The sequence below is a fragment of the Cyclopterus lumpus genome, chromosome 5, assembly GCF_009769545.1.
Source record: "Cyclopterus lumpus isolate fCycLum1 chromosome 5, fCycLum1.pri, whole genome shotgun sequence".
NCBI classification, from domain to species: domain Eukaryota; kingdom Metazoa; phylum Chordata; class Actinopteri; order Perciformes; family Cyclopteridae; genus Cyclopterus; species Cyclopterus lumpus.
In genome coordinates, this window is record NC_046970.1 from 22,582,033 (window position 1) to 22,601,554 (window position 19,522).

Below are 19,522 nucleotides of genomic sequence, written 5' to 3' on the forward strand. Positions count from 1 at the left end.
GTGGCTGAAGGAGCTGTGCAGCGCTGCCAGAGTACCCTGCATGGGGTGGGAGGTGTTGTCCATCAGGGACGATAGCTTGGCCATCATCCTCCTGTCTCCCACCACCTCCACAGTATCCAGAGGACACCCCAGCACGCTGCTGGCCTTCCCCACCAGTTTGTCCAGTCTCCTCCTGTCAGCTGCTGTGATGCCGCTGCACCAGAAGACCACTCCATAAAAGATGGCTGATGCCACCACCGAGTCGAAGAAGGTCTTCAGGAGTGCTCCCTGCACCCCAAAGGACCTCAGTCTCCTCAGCAGAAAGAGTCTGCTCTGTCCCTTCTTGTAGAGTGCATGAGCGTGGTCAGACCAGTCCAGTTTATTGTTCAAGTGAACACCCAGGTACTTTTAAGACTTCACAATCTCAATGTCCAGTCCCTGTATGCTCACTGGTGTTGCTCCTTGGTCTTGCTGGAGTTGATCTGGAGGCGGTTCCGCTGGCACCATCCTAAGAAGTCCTGGTTCAGTTCCCTGTACTCCTTCATCATCGGCCGAGATGAGGCCGACGATCGCAGAGTCGTCAGAGAACTTTTGCAGGTGGCAGTTGGCAGAGTTGTGTTTGAAGTCCGATGTGTAGATGGAGAAGAGGAATGGAGCCAGAACGGTTCCCTGTGGAGCCCCTGTGCTGCAGTACACCCGATCTGACTCACACTCCCGTATCCGCACATACTGTGGACGGTTGGTGAGGTAGTCCATGATCCATGCAGTGAGGTGGTGTTCCACCCCGGTCTGCTTCAGCTTGTCCCTCAGGAGCAAAGGCTGAATGGTGTTGAAGGCACTGGAGAAGTCGTAGAACATGACTCTCACAGTGCTTCCAGCCTTTTCCAGGTGAGAGAGGCATCTCTGCAGCAGGAAGATGACGGCGTCATCCACCCCGATGCCAGATTGGTAGGCGAACTGAAGTGGATATGAATAACAAGCAACAGAGAAACCTTCGCTGGACATTTTGGGACATTTTATTATTTGCTTTCTTGCCGAGAGTTGGATGAGAAGATCAATACCGCTCACATATCTGCTAATTATGAAGCTTAGCTCAGTATAAAGACGGGAAACGGGTAAACCACAAAAAAACACCTACCAGCAAGTCTAACGCTCATCTAATTAACACCTTGCTGCATATGACATGTGTTCAATCTCTAGAAAAGATTGGAAAAAAAAGACGTCTCCTGACGTTAATTATCAATTTAGCTTGTGTAAAGTTAGTTTTACTCGTGTTACATACTAAAACACCTGAGTGTAGTGTGTAAAATCCCTCTCCTTTCTCCTTTGCGAAATGACTCATTTTAAACTGGGGAACATTTACATAAATATATCCAATGAAACAGGGTTTTGGTTGACTGTGTTAACCCCCGACACGAAAACACACTCTTCTTTTAAAGGAAGTTGTGAAGCTAGAGACGCTCTTTACTTTTGTTCCCTTTAAAAAAATGACAATTCTGGGTTTTAGGAGACCAAAAAGCTGCTTGTACACTTTGTATAAATTAAACAAAGAGATATATAACATGTTAAATAGTGAGATGTAAAGGTGCGAATTAGCGGATTCCTACCCCTTGTTTCCAGTCTTTATGCTAAGCTAACTTCTAGCGCCAATGGTATTTGATATTCTCGTTCAACTCCAAAAGTGTCTAATGGTTCCTTTAAACTTACATGTCATTAAAGAGCGTGTACGTGAACGTTTGATTTGTGTGTGTGTTGCTATGAATTATATTGTTCAACAGTGCCTCCATATTTCACTTGCTGTCTTATTCTGTGACTTAAAAAAGGTTAAAATCCAGAGGGGGAAGCGGGACAATCTAATATGATCTAAATAACACGTGTTGTAATCGTTTCTTTTTGTTTTGTATTTGGAAAATTGAGCAAAAACAGGTCAACTGCTTCTTCTCCGTGTTTCAGTGGAACTTGTGAACAAAGACTGTAATGCTTCACTGTGAGCTTTGTTTTTTTGGAGGGGGGGGGGGGGGGTTGACTCTTTCCACACCCTAACAATAGCCCTTGTTCAATGTGATTGCAAAAAGAAGAAAAAAAGATTTTGGCTATTGTGCAATGTCTCATTTAAAATAAATGAATGTTAAAGCTGTCCACACGTAGCTATTATTATCTTTTTTTATTATCTCAATGCTCTTTGATGACTGAAATATGAACGTAGAAATCATAATCATGAATGCACAAGCCTCATCTGATATTTATCTCAGATAACATGCCTCAACAAAAGCAGAGAACATGGTACATCGCACGTTGGTGCTGTTGGATCACAATACTGCGTGAGCCATGAACTGCATTTGTCCTGCAAACCATCCATCGGAGTACGTTTTTAATCTGTGGGCCTTGACACGAGTGAATGGCAGCTTCCATATTTCCACCCAAAGCCAAATGAAGTGGATACAGTAGATGTCCTTCTTCACATTGCCTCAATTTCCCTCGCTGCACCTGGTTCAATATCTATCCCAATTCTATCAGGCACAATCTAATGTGAGTGGTAATTTTTGCCGTACGGGTTAATTTTGTACTCTTGATTGTATAATTTTCCCGCAGGTGTCAGAAAACCTGCATATTCTTCTTCTTCTTGGTGTTGACAGGTTGAGATGAATTGGATTCCATTTTTAGGTCTCTAAAAGCAACCGAAAGCCTCTCCGTCCTCTTATTAGGGCGCCGCAATAATGTTGTGCATCCATCAATCAGCAGTTCCCGTGGCAACGTCCGCATTTAAATACAATACTTTCATGTACAGCGTTGAAGCCCTGATTTTACCTGCCACAAGCTTAGTTCATTCATAGTAACACAAAGAAATTAAAGATAGATTTTCCCCCAATGAATGATGAATATGCACGAGATGATTCGATTGTGGAACTGCAATCATGGTCCCAAGAATTGAAAAATACAATCTAGGGAAACCCACTGAAGGACAGAAGAAAACGAAGACAACGTAACATCGATTTTTAATTGAAGGCAGGAAAAAAAAAACACATCAGCGTAATGTGAATGTTCAGTCGGGAGGCGTGATGAAGGACAAGCACACACATCATAGAGCAGAGAAAAGTCATTCATTTTCTGTGTGCTTTCTGTAAACCAAGAGCACAATCCCGTGTTTGATTGCCAAATTCATCATTTGGCCTTTCAATATTCAAAGCCCAGTTTGATTTTCAGTTCAGCTGGAGAAGGCCGGCTTGCGGGCAATTCTGACCACATTGTACGTGTTCAGTCCCGGTGCGTCGAAACCAGGGGACAAACCGCGCTTGTCAAACGTGTAGAAATTAAACAATTGGCCATCTTGGGCTTCCAGGGACACTGAGGCCGTCCCGACTCGCAGAACACAAGGGTACTCTTTTTCAAAAACCACCCTGAATACCCGGTCAACCAGGTAGTTGAGCTTTATTGTCCTGTACTTCTCCGGGATCAGCTCCTCAATCTGAGGCCCGAACTGTTGCATGATGAGAACTCCGTCGGACCCGACTTTTATCTCGTAGAAGGTGATGTTGCTGTAGGTGAAAAAGCCGATGTAGGTTTCTGGGTTTGGTGGAGGATAGAGGACCTTCTTGCCCTCCCTAAAGGCTTTTTCTATGGCTGGTATGATGTGGCTGTAGGCCTGGGTGACCAAGTCCTGGTTCTGAGACCGGCTGCCAGCCATAAGCACCACTAGACCGAGCTTCATTTTGGGTATAAGGGAAAACGTGGCAGAGTAGCCGTCCAGATCGCCATCTTTTCGCACCATCTCGTAGCCCATGAGCTCGTTCACCTCCCACGGTGTCCCAGTGCGGTTGGCAAAGTAGTCCTTGTCGCACCTGAAGAGCGGGGTCAGCATGATCTTCAGCGAGTCTGGCTCCAGCATCTTGCGGTGATAAGCGCCCAACAGCATCATGGAGAGCTTGGCCAAGTCTGCGGCCGTGGAGAACATCTGACCCGAAGGCCGGTACCAGCCCAGGTCGTAGAGCGGGGCCGGCTTTCCGTTGGAGTACACGCCCACGGCCATCTGGCCCTGGAGCCCCGGTGTGATGTCGAAGCCGGTGTCCTCCATCCCCAGCCGGTCCAGGATGTTGTCTGTGATCCACCGCTGGTAGTCGACGGCGGCCACTCGCTCGGCCATCACGTGAGCGAGCAGCGAGAAGGCGAGGTTGCTGTAGTGACATCTGGAAGGTGGCAAGTGAAAGAGGAAGAAGATGGAGAGTGTTTTAAACATGTGGTTGTTGATGCAGAACATTACAGAACAAGGCAATTCAAAGTGCTTCACTCACACAAAACCATTAAAAGCATCAACACACTATGCAAAAGAAAACAAGACAATTAAGAGCATTCATTAAAACATTAAAAACAGTCAAAAGGCAAAACATTGAATAGAAGTTGCAGTGCAGTGTAAGAAATAAAAGAATAGAATTAATAATAGGAAGAAATTGTCTGGCATATAATTCCCTCATAAACCACAACAAAAAGAAATGTGCTAATTATTAGGGCTGTGTATTGGCAAGAATAATACGTATTATGACACACGGGGTTTACGATCAATATATTGCGATATTTTAAATCTAATTCGTAGTATAAAGAAAACACCACCATATGCGTCACATCTGAGTAAAAAAAAAGACTTTTCCATGCATTCAAAACGGTGCGATCTGCATTCGTCACCGCCCCTTTAACATCCAACATCATAGCACTACCTTGACAGGGCACATGCACAATGTTTTTGAAAATGCAATACAGTTTGAAGTTAATCCCTGCAAACTTCTGAGGTTGCTGGTCGATGGATTCTCCCAGCCTTTATGCTGCTTGGCTGACAAGAAAGTGTTTCAGCACACAATCCCAGAATGTGTAACTATATGTTCTCTTCAGCAAATGATTAAGGCTCTCCTCCCCGGCTAAAATTTGGGGCATTTTCCTACAATTTACTACTCCAGTTTACAAAATACACCTGTACATATTGAATAAATGACATGAACTCGGCATAACAAATCTTACTTGGTGCCCGGGTCCGCAACAAGGACGTCGTCTTGCAGCAGATTGATTGCCGTTTGTGTTTTTCCTTTCCAGAGCAGACTTGTGGCGCGGAGTCTCCTGGGTAGGCCTGCATCAGCCCACCGTACAAACAGTGTTAATTAAAAAAGACTTAGCAAATATAATAAGATTTAATGGTATCTGTATATGCGCGGGACATTTGTTCCATTTTGTCCTGCTCAATGAAATATGTCTTCATGTTTTAATTCAGTCGGGTGGTTATAGAGTGCTGGTTTTAAAGAAAGACGATTAAATATCATGTTCAGGTTTTTCCCTCATCTTGTTTTTTAATTCATTACAAATTGAAAAGCGTGTTTATGCGCAACGTGACAATATATGTGGCCGTGACTCTTTTTTTCAGTAACATCTAATGAGAGACACAACGACAAATCTGATATTGTCTAATTCTAAACCAGCGTAAAATATATATAAAATGTCCTAAAATAGTTTTAATTTTTTTTTAAAAGTGTTCCGAATTTTTTATGTCTGACCAACGGTCCAAAACCTTCGAGATATTTAAATCATAAACCGGAGCCAACATGAAATGTTTGGCATTTTTGCTTAAACATGACAATTATCATGATAGTGGCATTAAAAACACATCATATAATAACATTAATTATTGTTTCTGCTCTAAAATCAATAACTAAAAAGTAAGAATTTGGATCTTAAACCTTCAGAAATAAGAAGGAACTGCCAGCTGAATGTTTCCATTCTACACACCTCCCCCCCCCTCCCCTCCCATCTGTATTTACCTGAGAGCTGGCTGGCCATCCTGCGCAGGGTGACTGAGGAGGAGCGGATCTGGACCTCCCCGCTGTCCAGAAAAATCAGGCCGTCCGTCACGTATTTCAGCTCAGAGTCGCGCGTCTTCCCCAGAGGGTTTTTAATGGTGAAGTTCTCCAGATATTTCTCCAGAGGGTCGTCCAGGGAGCCGATCTTCCCGTCCTCCCACAGCTTGTACAGCATCAAGGTCGGGAAGATTTTTGATAGGCTGGCAATTCTGTAAGTCAGATAACGCAGCAATGCGATTAAAATCTGACAAACATGCTTAATGAGTGTTGGCACGCTGATGCGCGGTTTTTTTTGGGGGGTTGGTTTGGTTTGGTTTGGGATATTTTATATTTATTATATATATTTGTGTTAGTATGATTTCATTCAGTCGCAACCAGCCGGCAACCTCTGAGTTTTTGAAAAGTGAAGCCAATGCAGAAGTGCCTTAAACTTGCATTCTTTCTAATGGCCATCAGGGGGCGACTCGAGGTCAGGTTGTATAGAAATCTATGACAAAATGACTCTTCTCACTTGATTTATCCCCACATTAAACATTGTAAACATGAGTTTAGGGTGTCAGTCTTCTTTAATACATCGGCGTCGTCGTGGTGACTACGTCGCAGCTTAAAAGAGTCTTATTCTCAAATGTGTTGAAACCAAAACAGTTTGTTTTCTAAGATTTTGTTTTTTATAAACAAGGTAAACAAAATAATACTAGAAGACTTAAGTTAAAAAAAAAAGAAAGTATTTTGTGAGCAGATGTTGTAAATATTTAAAAAGTTTCTGTCAGCATGCAAAACAGCATCAAGTTGATGTTTATCATAGAAAACACAAGAATGTTAACTATCTTTTAACGGTTGCAGTTTGGTTATGTTTAGGAAAACATACTAAACTAAGTATTTTGTCATGTTAATTAACTTACGCACGTAACAATATCGCAATGTTGACTTTTTCACACGGGACACAGGTGCCTGTCTCCTCTCGTCAAAGTCTTTTGTGCTGCCAGGTGGTCGTGAGGCAAGCGTCTCTTTTGGGCTACTTTAATCCTCACAGTGCTCAAAATGTCAAAGATAAATGCTCATGTTGAAAGCTCATCGACGTAACATCGATTGTGTTTCCGCCTCCACTGAGCTCAAATGCTGGCAGCGGAAAGAAAACATGTTTAATTGTGGGAGAAAAAAAAGAAAAAAACGGAGCATAAATGGAGCATCAACACTTTCAGGAGCAGCTGCGAATGAGTCACCTGAACGCACTCAATTAACGTACCTACTATTAGATGTCCCATCGTGAAAGTGTCACCGTTCTCGAGACACTTATTCTGCAAATGATGTGTCTATACGTATGTCGTCTGATCAAATATGTTATTTTTAACTTTTAACTACATTGCGTGACATTTTATTGAGGACTTTTAGGGGCATTTATTTCTTGCACAGGCCACCAATGTTACACCTAAGTGACACTCAACGTGCGAACGCGGTTGTTAATCTCCTGTGGCTCCAGGAGGAGCTTTCTTAAAAGCTGAGAAAATAATAATGATCCTGAGGTCATATTTTGTATTTTTATCCTGGACTTGCTTATCAAAAGAATTGAGTACAATAATTAGCTTTGACTGCCAATTTTAACTGGATTCATGTCGGACCAGTTCTTGATAAACTGCGCTTCTGCTACAGAGTTCTGGTCCAAACAAAAAAGGGGATTTACCCCACACGTGTATATATATATATATATATATATATATATATATATATATATATATATATATATATATATACATACATATATCTTTATCATATTGGGCCATACAAATAGAGCATCCAGATTGAAATGATTCCCGAGGGACAGACTGGTTCATTCTTGACACTAGAAAACCACCTAACACCCTGTATTGGCTTTGTTATCATGCTGTGGTGTTCACACATCCACACAACTGGTTAAAAAAATAAAAATAAAATAACATAACTGCGCCATAAAAAACTGCACTCTTGTGTTGTACATGCAGAATTGTGCATGATCAATCAGTGTGTGTGTCTCTGGATTTGTTATGTTGCCTTCCCTTCCCGAGTAGTTACTTTAGCCTTATTAGAGTAATCATCAGACGTCCGGGGGTAACTCCATCATGCTGCAAACATCCATTACGCATCAGTCGGAAGCTTCTGTGCGGATGCACACTGGTCTGGAAAAAGATATTTATATCCCGAGTTTATTTGCCCCAGCAATGTTATCAATGAGAGAAAAAAAGGAAAAGTTTTGTGAGAATGAGCACAGATAAACCACCAAAAGAGAGCCTCATCAAAGACATGTTTGATGAGGGGTAATCATATATATCTATAGTACTACTACGGATGAGGACACTCAACCATAATTTTACTCCTTGCAGCGTGGACAAGGATGAAACGGCTTTTAAACGTTGATGGGAAATAAAAAGCATGCGTCCCTTTATTTTTTTTACGGCTCGGTAATTTTCCCCCGAGAAGTAAAAAAAGTTGTAACGTGGTGCGAAACTGGGAAGTTGCAGACGTGTTAAGAGAGCTCCATTTAACTAAAGGAAATAATAAATAAAAGCAGTGACTATAATTGACTGACACGTCTTTTTAGTTCACTTAAAATGTATTCCTTTTGTTGTTTGGTATTTTATTCTAGTTCCATTCTCTGTACTTGTATTGGCCTCTATTCATTCTATTTAATCTGAATTGATTTTTTTTATAATAATTGTCCTTTTTGAGTGGTGTTCGAAACCATAACTCGGCACGCTCATTAGGATATTTAATGGGTCTTATGCTCAGTGCTTAAATGTAATGCTCCACTTTCATGCTCTATGAAATTTGATAGGTGTATTATGTGGAAACGTACAAAAAAAACGATCTGGAAACCTTTGCAATAGACCGAGACCGGCGTCTCATGCTTTTACTATTATTATTATTGTTATTATTATGGGTGGGGGACCTCGTGGTGTCCTGATGTCTCATGGAGCACTCGCCTGTAGATGGTGTACTCGTTGGGGGGTCCTGAGAGAGGGTCACTGCCGTTCCTTTTCCCAAAGTTGCCGGTCCACAAAACGGTGTCGTTTAAGATCACGATGGCCGACAGAGAGGGAAGGCCGACGGGGTCGACGCTCTGCCGGAGCACGGCGTCCACCTGGAGATGTGAAGAGCACTTTACAGGGAAGAACCTGGAGAAGGTTACACCTCCACCTGAAATATTCAGGAGGAGGTTTACATCCCATATGTCAATTTAATGACTGATACATGGGAGCATCATCACACCCACCCCCGGAAAAAAAAAAAACAATCAGTGGAAAACGATGAGCGCTCGTGGCAGAGACGTTCTTCTTCTCTCCTCTCGGGCGTAGCAACAACAAGCTGATTATTCCACCTGCTCCGTCAACAGCTCACTCTGCTCACTCTGCTCACTCTGCTCACTCTGCTCACTCCCAGCTGTTTTACAATACATTTTTGAGTTTTGGCTCCTCGTCACGACTCAGGTGAGCTGTTAGCAGTTTCACTTTTTATGCTTTAGGTGCATTTTTGCTGATAATACTCCCGTAGTTTTATTTAAGTGGGATTTTAAATGTATAGTGTATATTGGCATTGTGATGTTTATACTTTTACTACAGTAAAGTGTCTGAACACTTCCGTCACCACTGCAGGACAGATAGTCGTGTCACTATGTCAGACATAAAGCCATATGTTGGTGGTTTGATGTGTTAATTAATAACAACCATACGGCGCGTGCAAGGTGGTAGAACTAACACTTTTATATTTGGTTCTGTGTGCTTTATTAACTGGAATATGAGGCCCAAGAGCAATTTCTTTGATGTCCCACTTTGCGAAAAAAAATATTAGTTTAACAAGCACATCATTTAAATGATATTGCCATCTTTACGAGGAGAAATCATTGCAGCTAAAATCTGAATTATTCTTCAAAACTAAATGGGACAAAAGCGGAAATAAGTATATGTATATATGATCCGTGTGCTCGATTCCTATTTTTTCAATGAGAATCTCAAGAATTCTGTTGCAGAGATGCAAAGAAGTCAACTGGAAAAGTGTCAATGAACTGAACCGCTGCTCAAATGTTGACGCCGACACTCCTCCACTACACACAGTTACGTCCTCTTCGGGGTGCTAAGGTGTGGATACATGTCACCGGGATCACTGCTGCTATCTGCTCAGTTCTTTTTTCATCCACTACATCTTTAATCTCCTTCTGTCGACCCGCCGTGGCATTTGCTGTGAAGGATTACATGCGGTCGGTTCGGGGGCCAGTGCATTTTTTTTTTCTCCTTGCATGCGACTCGAGTGGTCGTGACTGAGATACGGGTCTAAATCTGATCTGTGATGGACGCCACCTCTCACCTTCTCCAGGGCCTCTTTCAGACCCGGGATGGGATGTTCCAGCTGCAGAGGCTCGGGGAAGCGAGGACACATCATTTCTAATTTGGCGTTGCGACCCATCCCTTCATCTGGGCGGTGGGTGGGAAATGAGGAGAAAAAAAAAAGGGGGAAAGAGAATAAAAAGAGCAAAAGGAAGCACAGGGGCTGTTGTAATACGCATAATGCGGCATAATTGGCTGGCGTGGGGCTTCATTAATTCTGTCTGCTTCCTGATGAACCCCGTTGGTTTTGACAGGATACAATTTGACATAATATGCGACAGAGGCCGCCTGTTTCCACTCTGGACGAACAATATGATATTTCGGGGCGTCATTTTTGCCTTTTCATTCTGAAGGAACGCCATACGTGAAAAAATGCACGTATGACACGAATGAGAGCCTGTGGAGCCGAGCTTAAAGTTACTCTACTCATTCACGTCAAGGGGTCTGCAAAAAATAATTTGCTGGGAATTATTAAACGGTGCTTTTTAAAAAATTTCGGATTAATTTCAATGTTTGCATTTATTAGGATGACGCAAATCTTCAAGGCTTAAGTTAAAATCGCTGGCCTGAAAAGTATCAATGCTGTCAAGTTGAGTCCAAATGCAATGTGAATAATTAGTGACCGCTCCGTTTAAAAAAAAAAAAAACGTTTAGAAATGGCAGGAAGCATTATGCTAAATACAGTTTATTATTGGTCCTTGGACAGTTTTCGTCCCCGTACCCAACAAATGATCTAAAGCGCCACTTTTACATGATATATTCTGGCGCCTGTATTTGACGTTCACGCTGGATTAAACAGTTTTTAAAAAACATGAATCTGTAACCATAAACCGTCTTTCATATCTAAATTTAAGTTGGACCGGCCGAGAAAATTCCAAATGAGCTCTTGAACTTGTTAAGATGCCGGTAATTATACACACTCCCAGCAGGCACCACACCACCGGGGCGGGGGGGGGGGGGGTAATATTTTTTAGCAAGCTAACGCTTTATCTCGTAATTACAAGATGAAGATCTTTTGATGAAGAGATTGTTTTATCTCATAATTACAAGATCTCCATCTCCTTAATGAAGAGAGAATAATCTATTTTTTTATCGACACCGTCAGATCGGATTAAAAAAAAAGAGGAGCATGCTGCAGTTTTAGCTGCAAGCTAACGGCTATGATTTAATGTTGAATGTGAATAAATAAGGAAGAGTCACGTGTTTAAGGTGTCCAACACCCCCCCGGTTACCAACAGCGTTCGTTCTCACCTGGCAAAAGTTTTGGCAGCTGATATTGCCAGAAGAAGCATCCCGTCATAACCAGCGACAGAACGAGGAAGAACACCAAACCCAGCTGGGTCCATTTCACCTTCATCTTGCCGGTTTTGGTGGGTGCTTCGAATTTAACGGCGGCGGGAGCAGCCGCAGTCGGCGTTGGCTTGAACACAGACAGACGAGCACACAAAAACACACACAGCGACGCAAGGGGTTAGCGTTTAAGTCTTTTTAAAACAAAAAAAAAAAAAATGTTTGTGGATTATCCCACCGGTGTATTTTCCTCCCGTGTTTTTTTTTTCTCTAGATTTACGTGTGCGTAAAAAAAGCGGTCGAAAAACGGCCTTTGTTCCCTGTTGCGCTTAACGGTACTCACCACCTGATGCTTCACAGGCCGGAGCAGGAAGGACTGGATTACCCGTGACACATAAATCTTCTCATTGCACAACTCAACATCCTAAAGATTCACTCTTGAGTTAATTCTGAAATGTTAATTATTCCTGCCGCCCCAAAAGGCAGTAAATGGTGTCCCACGGAGGTGTTCCCGATGCGGGAGGAAGGCACGGACACGGACCGCCCATCTCTGATTCATCACCGACTGCGCTGTAATCCTGGGCCCATTGGCGCTCTCGCTCCCTCACAATTCAATTTCTTCTCCTGCAGCCACAGGCCGTTGACATCATAATCCCCAGATTTACTCCACCAAAGCGCCAGAGGCGGGGGAAGTCTTAATCCCTAATCCCTGGGAATCAATTCACTTCAGTCCGGCCTTAGCCTGGTGGAGCGCGCCACCGAGACGCACCGGCTGACAAAGATGGCACCCGCTCAGCCGGCACGAGTCGTGATGGGGGGGGGAGGGGGGGGGGATACGTTGCTCCTCTTAGCCAGAGCATGAGCTGGAAAGTACAATCACTCGGGTGCAGTGAGTGTGGATCAACTGGGTGAGGCAATGACAGACAATGTGGGAGGGTGAGGGGAGTTCGGATAGTGACCCGGGGGTGAGATGCTCTGCTTCTTCACTCGGACCCCGCTGCCAGCTATCAAACCGATAGTCCAAGATTGATTGTTTTTGTTCAACCTTTAAGGTGAAGGAACAATAGGAACATTTCATTTTTTTTAATAAAAAAAAAAAATGTATGAGCAGAAAAAGCTTTGTGTAAAAATCAGGATTTACAGGCCTCTGAAATTCCAGAACAATATATATATATATATATGTTTTAATCTTGCACTGCAAAAAAAGATAAAGCATGTTTCTTTGTATTGAATTTCTAGAAAATATCACACCATTTCTGACTATCACGATGTTAAATATGCACTTAATATGATTTAATTTACTTCTTCTGGGTAGCTCGTAGAAATAAAACACACCCTGAAAGTCAATAAATGTCATTTCTATCCATCCAATGATACTACATGCGGTGACCATCATTCTTTTGCTCGACTTATTCGCAAGATATTAATGGCCTGTCCGAAGCTCAGTAATACATTTTGATGATTATAGGTATCACGATGTGATGTGGGAAAAAATGAAGTGTGAAAGCAAGCTGCGGATGATCCTGGTTGCATAACCTGTGATGGATGGAGAGCACAGCAGCTGCCCCATGTGTCAGGACACACACACACACATACACACACACATACACACACACACAGCACGTGTTACACATGTCTTCTTCGTTTAACACACATTTCTTTCCCCAATGGGTTGATTTGCTTGTTTGATTCTTGCATGTGTGTGTGCGTGTGTGTGTGTGTGTGTGTGTGTGTGTGTGTGTGAGTGTGTGTGTGTGTGTCCATGTGTGCAGGCGTGAGTTGTTTGTGTGTGAGGTGGTTGCTGTTTACCTGGTCTTGAACCCCGTCCACGGAGGCTTCTCTCAGGACTTTACTCCCCGCCTTGCCCATGGTTTCGCTGCACGGTTACATTAAAAAAATAAAAAAATAAACAAATCAAGCAGTTGTATCTTCTGCACACATGTTTCCTTTGCTTCTGTACAGGGACGGAATTAATAAAGTCTTCATCCTCCGTCTTTGTTCGTCTTCATTCACACTGAGCCCCGGCATGCGCCGACTAATCGAAGCACCTTGAAGAAATAGCCAACAACAACACAATAAAGAGTTTTTCTCTTTTTGCTGAAGACAGTCAACAGGAGGTGGCTCACAGAGCCTTTAAGTCAAGACAAGTGGATTTCAACCTTCGGCATAGGAATCACTTTTCTCATAAATATGTGAACAAATCATCCGTCGTGCTTTAAGTTTTTCCTTTCATGCGAGAGAGCCAATAAGAAAACAAAAGTTGGGCTTTACATTTTCAGGGCCTCCCAAGCCAATAAAAAAATCCCATCAAATATTCAGCGCCAAGCTGAGAACCTGAGCTGCCACTTGGGTATTAATTCAGTGCGAGCGCGGCTAATGAGACCAAATTAAACTGCTTACAGAGCAGATTTATGAAGTGCTGAACCGACTGCGTCTTTGCAGCAGTGTCGTTAGCTGGTTCAGATACACATTGTTTCAGATACACATTCAAACGTTACATCTAAGTCTGTAAAACATGCATTATACTGGAGAGACGAGGGTGCGTTAGCCATGTTAATAATAACGCAGGTTATTGGTTAGACTGCTTTGCTTTCACCGCATGCCTGGAGGGCCAGAGCTTTTAAGACTTGGCTAGAAGGGGAATGATTGAGTCTACAGCCCACGCTAGCAGCTCTAAGAGGCTTCGCATGGACGCAGCAGAGCGGTGAGCGACGGAAGATGCTAACATGAGATGATGAGAGGCAGACGGTGACAATACGGATGTTCAGGGGCGGGACCGAGTCATCGCTTTGCAAGTCTCAAGTCTTTGCACTCCCGAGACCTAAACTTTGAGTTCAGAGTAGTAGAAAAGTCACAATGCACTCTGTATCTTTAATGTTAGACCTGCACATTTTTGCATTACTCAATCATTTTTTGGGTGGAATCAAGTTCAAGTCAAAAGGCTGAAGTCCTGAGTCATTCGCGTGAATTCAAATCAAACAAAGTAGCTTAATTGAATTATAAACTCCAAATCAGATTTACATGAAGAAACAATCACAACCTCATTCATCACTGGCTTGTATCTGAGTTCTCCATCCTCACTATTCAGAAAAACTGAACCTTCGTGGCAACATGAGTATTTATATACTCTACAATGTGTAATACAACTACAAAATACTGCTAGAATGCCACCACAGTGTGTGTGTGTGTGTGTGTGTGTGTGTGTGTGTGTGTGTGTGTGTGTACCTTTAAAGATGTATTTCTCACCTGTGCAGAACACAGTATGTTTTCTATGTGAATAATAAATAAATAAGCAGGTCTACGACGTGTATGGCATTGAAAAGCGCACTCGTAGCTGAGGGGGGGGGGGGGGGGGGGGGGGGGGGGGTCACATAGCAGATGACCCCCAGACTGCAGCAATTATTAGCATTCTGCAATTATTAGCATTGTGCTATCTGATTGTTTGATTCATCGTATTTTGCCTGTGAACTTTAAAAGAATATATATCACCCTAAAGACAACACAAGGGCTAATACATCGATAAACTCAATTAAGTCACGGACTGCCTTGTCGTTACGATCAATACATCATATTGATTATCCTCATACATTATGCATGGGTTGTTTTTCTTCATGTTTTCTTTAAAAAAAAGCTGTTAAATGCACAACAAACTCATCTTCTTCATCTTCTTTTCTGGGTTATTGAGCTGCGTTCTCTACTGTCATGCTGCGAGTGACCCACATTCTGTCAGACATCATTACAATTTCCTTTCATCAATCAATCTAAAAAATCATAATCTCCGCTGGCATTCTCGCTCTGGCCATATTTATGCTATCCACGAGCTGCTGCATTCGCCGTTCATACAGGCTCTGCATGCCGCAGGGAGCGTGGGATGGATTCCTGAATGCCTGTGACTCTATATCAATTTTTTTTTATAGAGTTTAAAGAGTGCACATTCACAGATACAATTTCCTGGGTTTCGTTGCGCAGTTTAAACTCTCGACTGACTCGCGTGATCGTCATCCTCAGTAAAGTGTGTTAATCACACGTAGACACGACGACACTTTGATGGAGCTCGTGCCGACTGATAAGATATGTATATACGATTTTAAACAAATGATGTAATTAGCCCGCCGCACCAAATAAGCTTCAGTCAAAAGATATATTTTAAAAAAAGTAACTTTATCGCTAAAACGTGCCTTGTTAGCTTAATATGATTCTCTCTTGCACATCAGCAATGCACACCAAACAATAATTCTTATTAATTATTTCTTATTTCAGTACACTCAGGTTCTGACCATTTCTAAATTCAAACACTTTATTTGTCACTCACCAGCAGGGCAGACAATAAGCAACACTAATCTGCAGATATGAATGCAGCAGACGAAGCAAACGGCTCTTTTTTAACATTTGACGTTTGCATTTTCATAGTTTCTAAAGGAAGGCAGAACATTTTATGAAGGAAGTGATGTGCCACATGCACACACAACGCATCTCGGCTGTGTGGGGGAAGAAAAAAAAACATGTTACATAAGCTGCAATGAACCAAGCGCCTCTTTTCTAGGCCACGCGGCGTCCCACAGTACACCGATCCATTCCTTCCAACACTCACCTCCGGTTCCCGAGTCTATCGACGGCTCCTCGTTTATCAGAACGATAACGCAGAGAATATTCCGCTGAGTTTGGGAGCTCGGAGCCGGATCCCGACAGATGTTAGTATCATGGTTATGTTAAATCCTGCTTGTATCAAACCCAGCTTTCTGGATTAACCATCACAGCCAATGGCCACATCTGCCATCGCATAAAAATGAGTGCCCTCTCAGTGTGTGTGTGTGTGTGTGTGTGTGTGTGATTTTTTTTTTAAAGTTTTTAAGTTCACTCAACAAAACAAAAGGCCAACTGGAATATGAAATATCACAGTCCATTAATGAGGTTATGGGGTCTTGAGGTTTTTTAGTTTTATATATATATTTTTTTAAAGAACATCCTTGTACAGAATAAAATACAACACAAAAATATTATATATATATATATATATATATATATATATATATATATATATATATATATATATATATATATATATATATATACTTCTTTTGGTAAGAAAGTGATTGCGTTTGTCCTCGCGTGACCTGAAGTGTTTGTGTTCCTTTTGTTGCCTAAAACCTTGTAAACTTGTACATATTATTTTACACAAACTAAATCTCGTAATTTTGCGTCACGGTACACGTAAGGCTTGACGTACTCCGTACGGACTATTAAAACAAAACAAAAACTATTCAATTAAAAGAATTATTGACACATTTCTTTCACATTGCTGCGTGTTATTGTCAAGTCGTCATGTGACGAGACGATGTCTCCTAAACGCGTTCTCTTTGCCTTTTCTATTTAAACTAATGGTGTGCTTGTGTGCCTGCACTCGGGCCTGTCATAATAGCGAGCATCGGGGCCCCATCGGGGGGGGGAGGGGGGTCCATCTTCCCGTAACTACCTGACGCCATTGCTGGCTCTGCATCCGAGTAACAGATTTGTTTTGCCTTTTTTTTCTCCTTCTTCTTTTTCTCGGAACACACTAAACAAAAATGAATGGAAGACGAATTGGAAAAGACTCACACAAAAAAAACGAGACCTCTCGCTCCCCCCCCCCCCCCCCCCCCCCCCCCCCCGACTCCGGCTCGGCTTCGGGTGACGCCTGACCTAATTATCCACAATGTTCTCATTTCATATTGAATAGGAACACAGGATGAAAAGAAAAGAAAACATCCACTGGTTGCTCAAATGCATTCAGAAGAAGAAGAAGAAGAAGAAGAAGAAGAAGAAGAAGAAGAAGAAGAAGAAGAAGAAGAAGAAGAAGAAGAAGAAGAAGAAGAAGCTCTGTCTTTGTGTGCCGAGGAGCCAACGAGGGGGGGGGGGGGAGCCGTGTTGCCCTGCAGGGATTGGTCGAAGACAAAAAGGGCCTGAAGATGCACGTTGGAGGATATTCATTCATGAAATAATATGTACTTCATTCATTTGTTTGTGCTCTTCCCTCATGATTAACATCGTATGTATTCATGGCAGCCAGACAAGTACAGAGTAATATCACACTTACTAAAAGGTGTGACGCGACTTGTAAATTCAACCATTAAAAAAAAATCGACCTATAATCTATTTTTTTTTTTCCTTCTTGAGAAAACATCACGTCCATCTCAGACCTCCACTCCATCTAATGAATTCTGTATTCATTCAAACGTGATGTATAGTGCATCATAACTCTTTCCGTCATTCCTGTAACTGACATCGGTAATCCTCTTGATTTTAGCATTAACAATATAAAGCTACTGGAGATGGAAAAATCCAATCCTTTGTTTTCCATCAACAATCAGAGACGAGTGTGTGTGTGTGTGTGTGTGTGGGGGGGGGGGGTATTTGACCTTTGGACACATGTACTTGATGCATGTCGAAGAATCGGGTTTCGATTTATTCAAACTCTTGACGATCGTAGGCTTTATAATGACAATAACAGTAATGAAGCTTGTTTTAATCGATATTTTCTGACTAAAGTTACAACAAACAACACAAACAAATAAAAATACTGTCCCTAGCAAGCATATTTATTACTTAATTCCAGTTGATTTTTTTTAACTAAACAGTACATTTGGGTGGGGTTGGTCAGGGAGAATGGGAGCGAGAGATTTATTTACTGATAAGAGGGACATGATTAAGAAAACATCTGCGCAGGTCATTTCTGCCTCTTTGGGCCAATATAATGACACATGAATTATCAAGACATTCATCACAATTACTCAATCTTCATGTATACACGTTTATATATATATATATACATTTACTGCAGCCTCCATCGCACAATCAGAGGGGTATATATCCTGGTTTGAGTTTGCCGAGTTAGTTATTATCCTGTTGCTAGTAGCAACACCTGCTGGCACAGTTCCCCAGCAGTCTATCTGACATTGCTAAGTAATTAGCTGTTATAGTGAATCTAATTGTCTCGTTTGTGTACCAATTAATTTCCACAACAACAATGACGGCGTTTCATCTTTTTCTGGTTCATGCATCACTATCATTTTATTGATTTTTATAAGCAATTGTCCTGTTTTAAAGAGGCCAACGGGCTCCGACCTTCATTGTGAATTGTGTTAGAGCTCGCTGCTTTGTGGCCACCTCCACTCAGAGTGATGGCTGGAGAACATTCAGAGTCCGCAGGTGCAGCAGAGGTTACACTGGCCTCTAGTGGACAATGTGCAAACGACATCTTGGTCTACGCGGTGTCTTAAAATGAGATATTAACACGTCCGATTGAAGTCAAATGTTACTTCTTGCTGGGTGCAGCTTCAATCACAGTTTCTTTTTCTATTTGTTTACGTCAAACAGAAACACGCAGGCGGCGTGGTGGCACATCTCTGGATTCCTTTTAATTGCACGTCCTAAATGGTTTGAAAAGATGACTGCAGGTGAGGAAGCTTCAGTGATTCTGATCTTTGATAAGCTTCAAAAGGAAATGTCAGACCCCGGATGGAGATTAGTTTATTTCTAATGTGTGCAAAACGACTGATCTGGGTTCTGTTTGTGCTTGGAAATCGACGCCTGGTCTCCGTGAGTTTAATAGACAGTTAATATCATCAAGAGTGTTTATTTTTTTATTTTTGTATGTGAATAATAATAATACATTTTCATTCTAACCTTCAAACAAGGTGGAGAGAGATACGTCTGACTGCTGCTATAATAATACAGAAGTGTGTTATAGTTTTTTTATAGTTCTTAATGTATATGTTGTCTACATGTTTTTTGTTGTTGTTGTTGTTGTTAGCTGTACTTTCAGATCTTCTGTATGTTTGCACACATGGAAGAAGTGACAATAAAGCTGACTGACCTTTGACATTGTCTAAGGCGCAATAATTCACGTATTTATTATTTTTAATATGACATTCCTTTTATTCTCGGAAGTTACTATTTTTTTAACTCATTTATGTCAAATGATATGCGGTGTTCTGTATATGTTAATATATAATTATAATAATTAATAATTATATAATTGTTCGACATTTCGGATAATCGCTCATCTGCCTTCTTGCTGAGCTC

At 41.9% G+C, this 19,522-nt stretch overlaps 1 protein-coding gene across 1 annotated transcript; it reads right to left on the reverse strand.

Moving 5' to 3' along the window:
- Nucleotides 1-3,184: 3,184 nt before the first annotated feature.
- On the reverse strand, nt 3,185-11,537 carry lactbl1b (lactamase, beta-like 1b). Its single transcript, XM_034533607.1, has 6 exons — nt 11,423-11,537; nt 10,152-10,258; nt 8,774-8,931; nt 5,778-6,025; nt 4,987-5,092; nt 3,185-4,163 (listed from the first exon to the last, which is right to left on the reverse strand). Exons 1-6 carry the CDS (start codon nt 11,526-11,528, stop codon nt 3,185-3,187), a joined length of 1,704 nt encoding a protein of 567 aa, XP_034389498.1. The 5' UTR covers nt 11,529-11,537.
- Nucleotides 11,538-19,522: the final 7,985 nt, after the last annotated feature.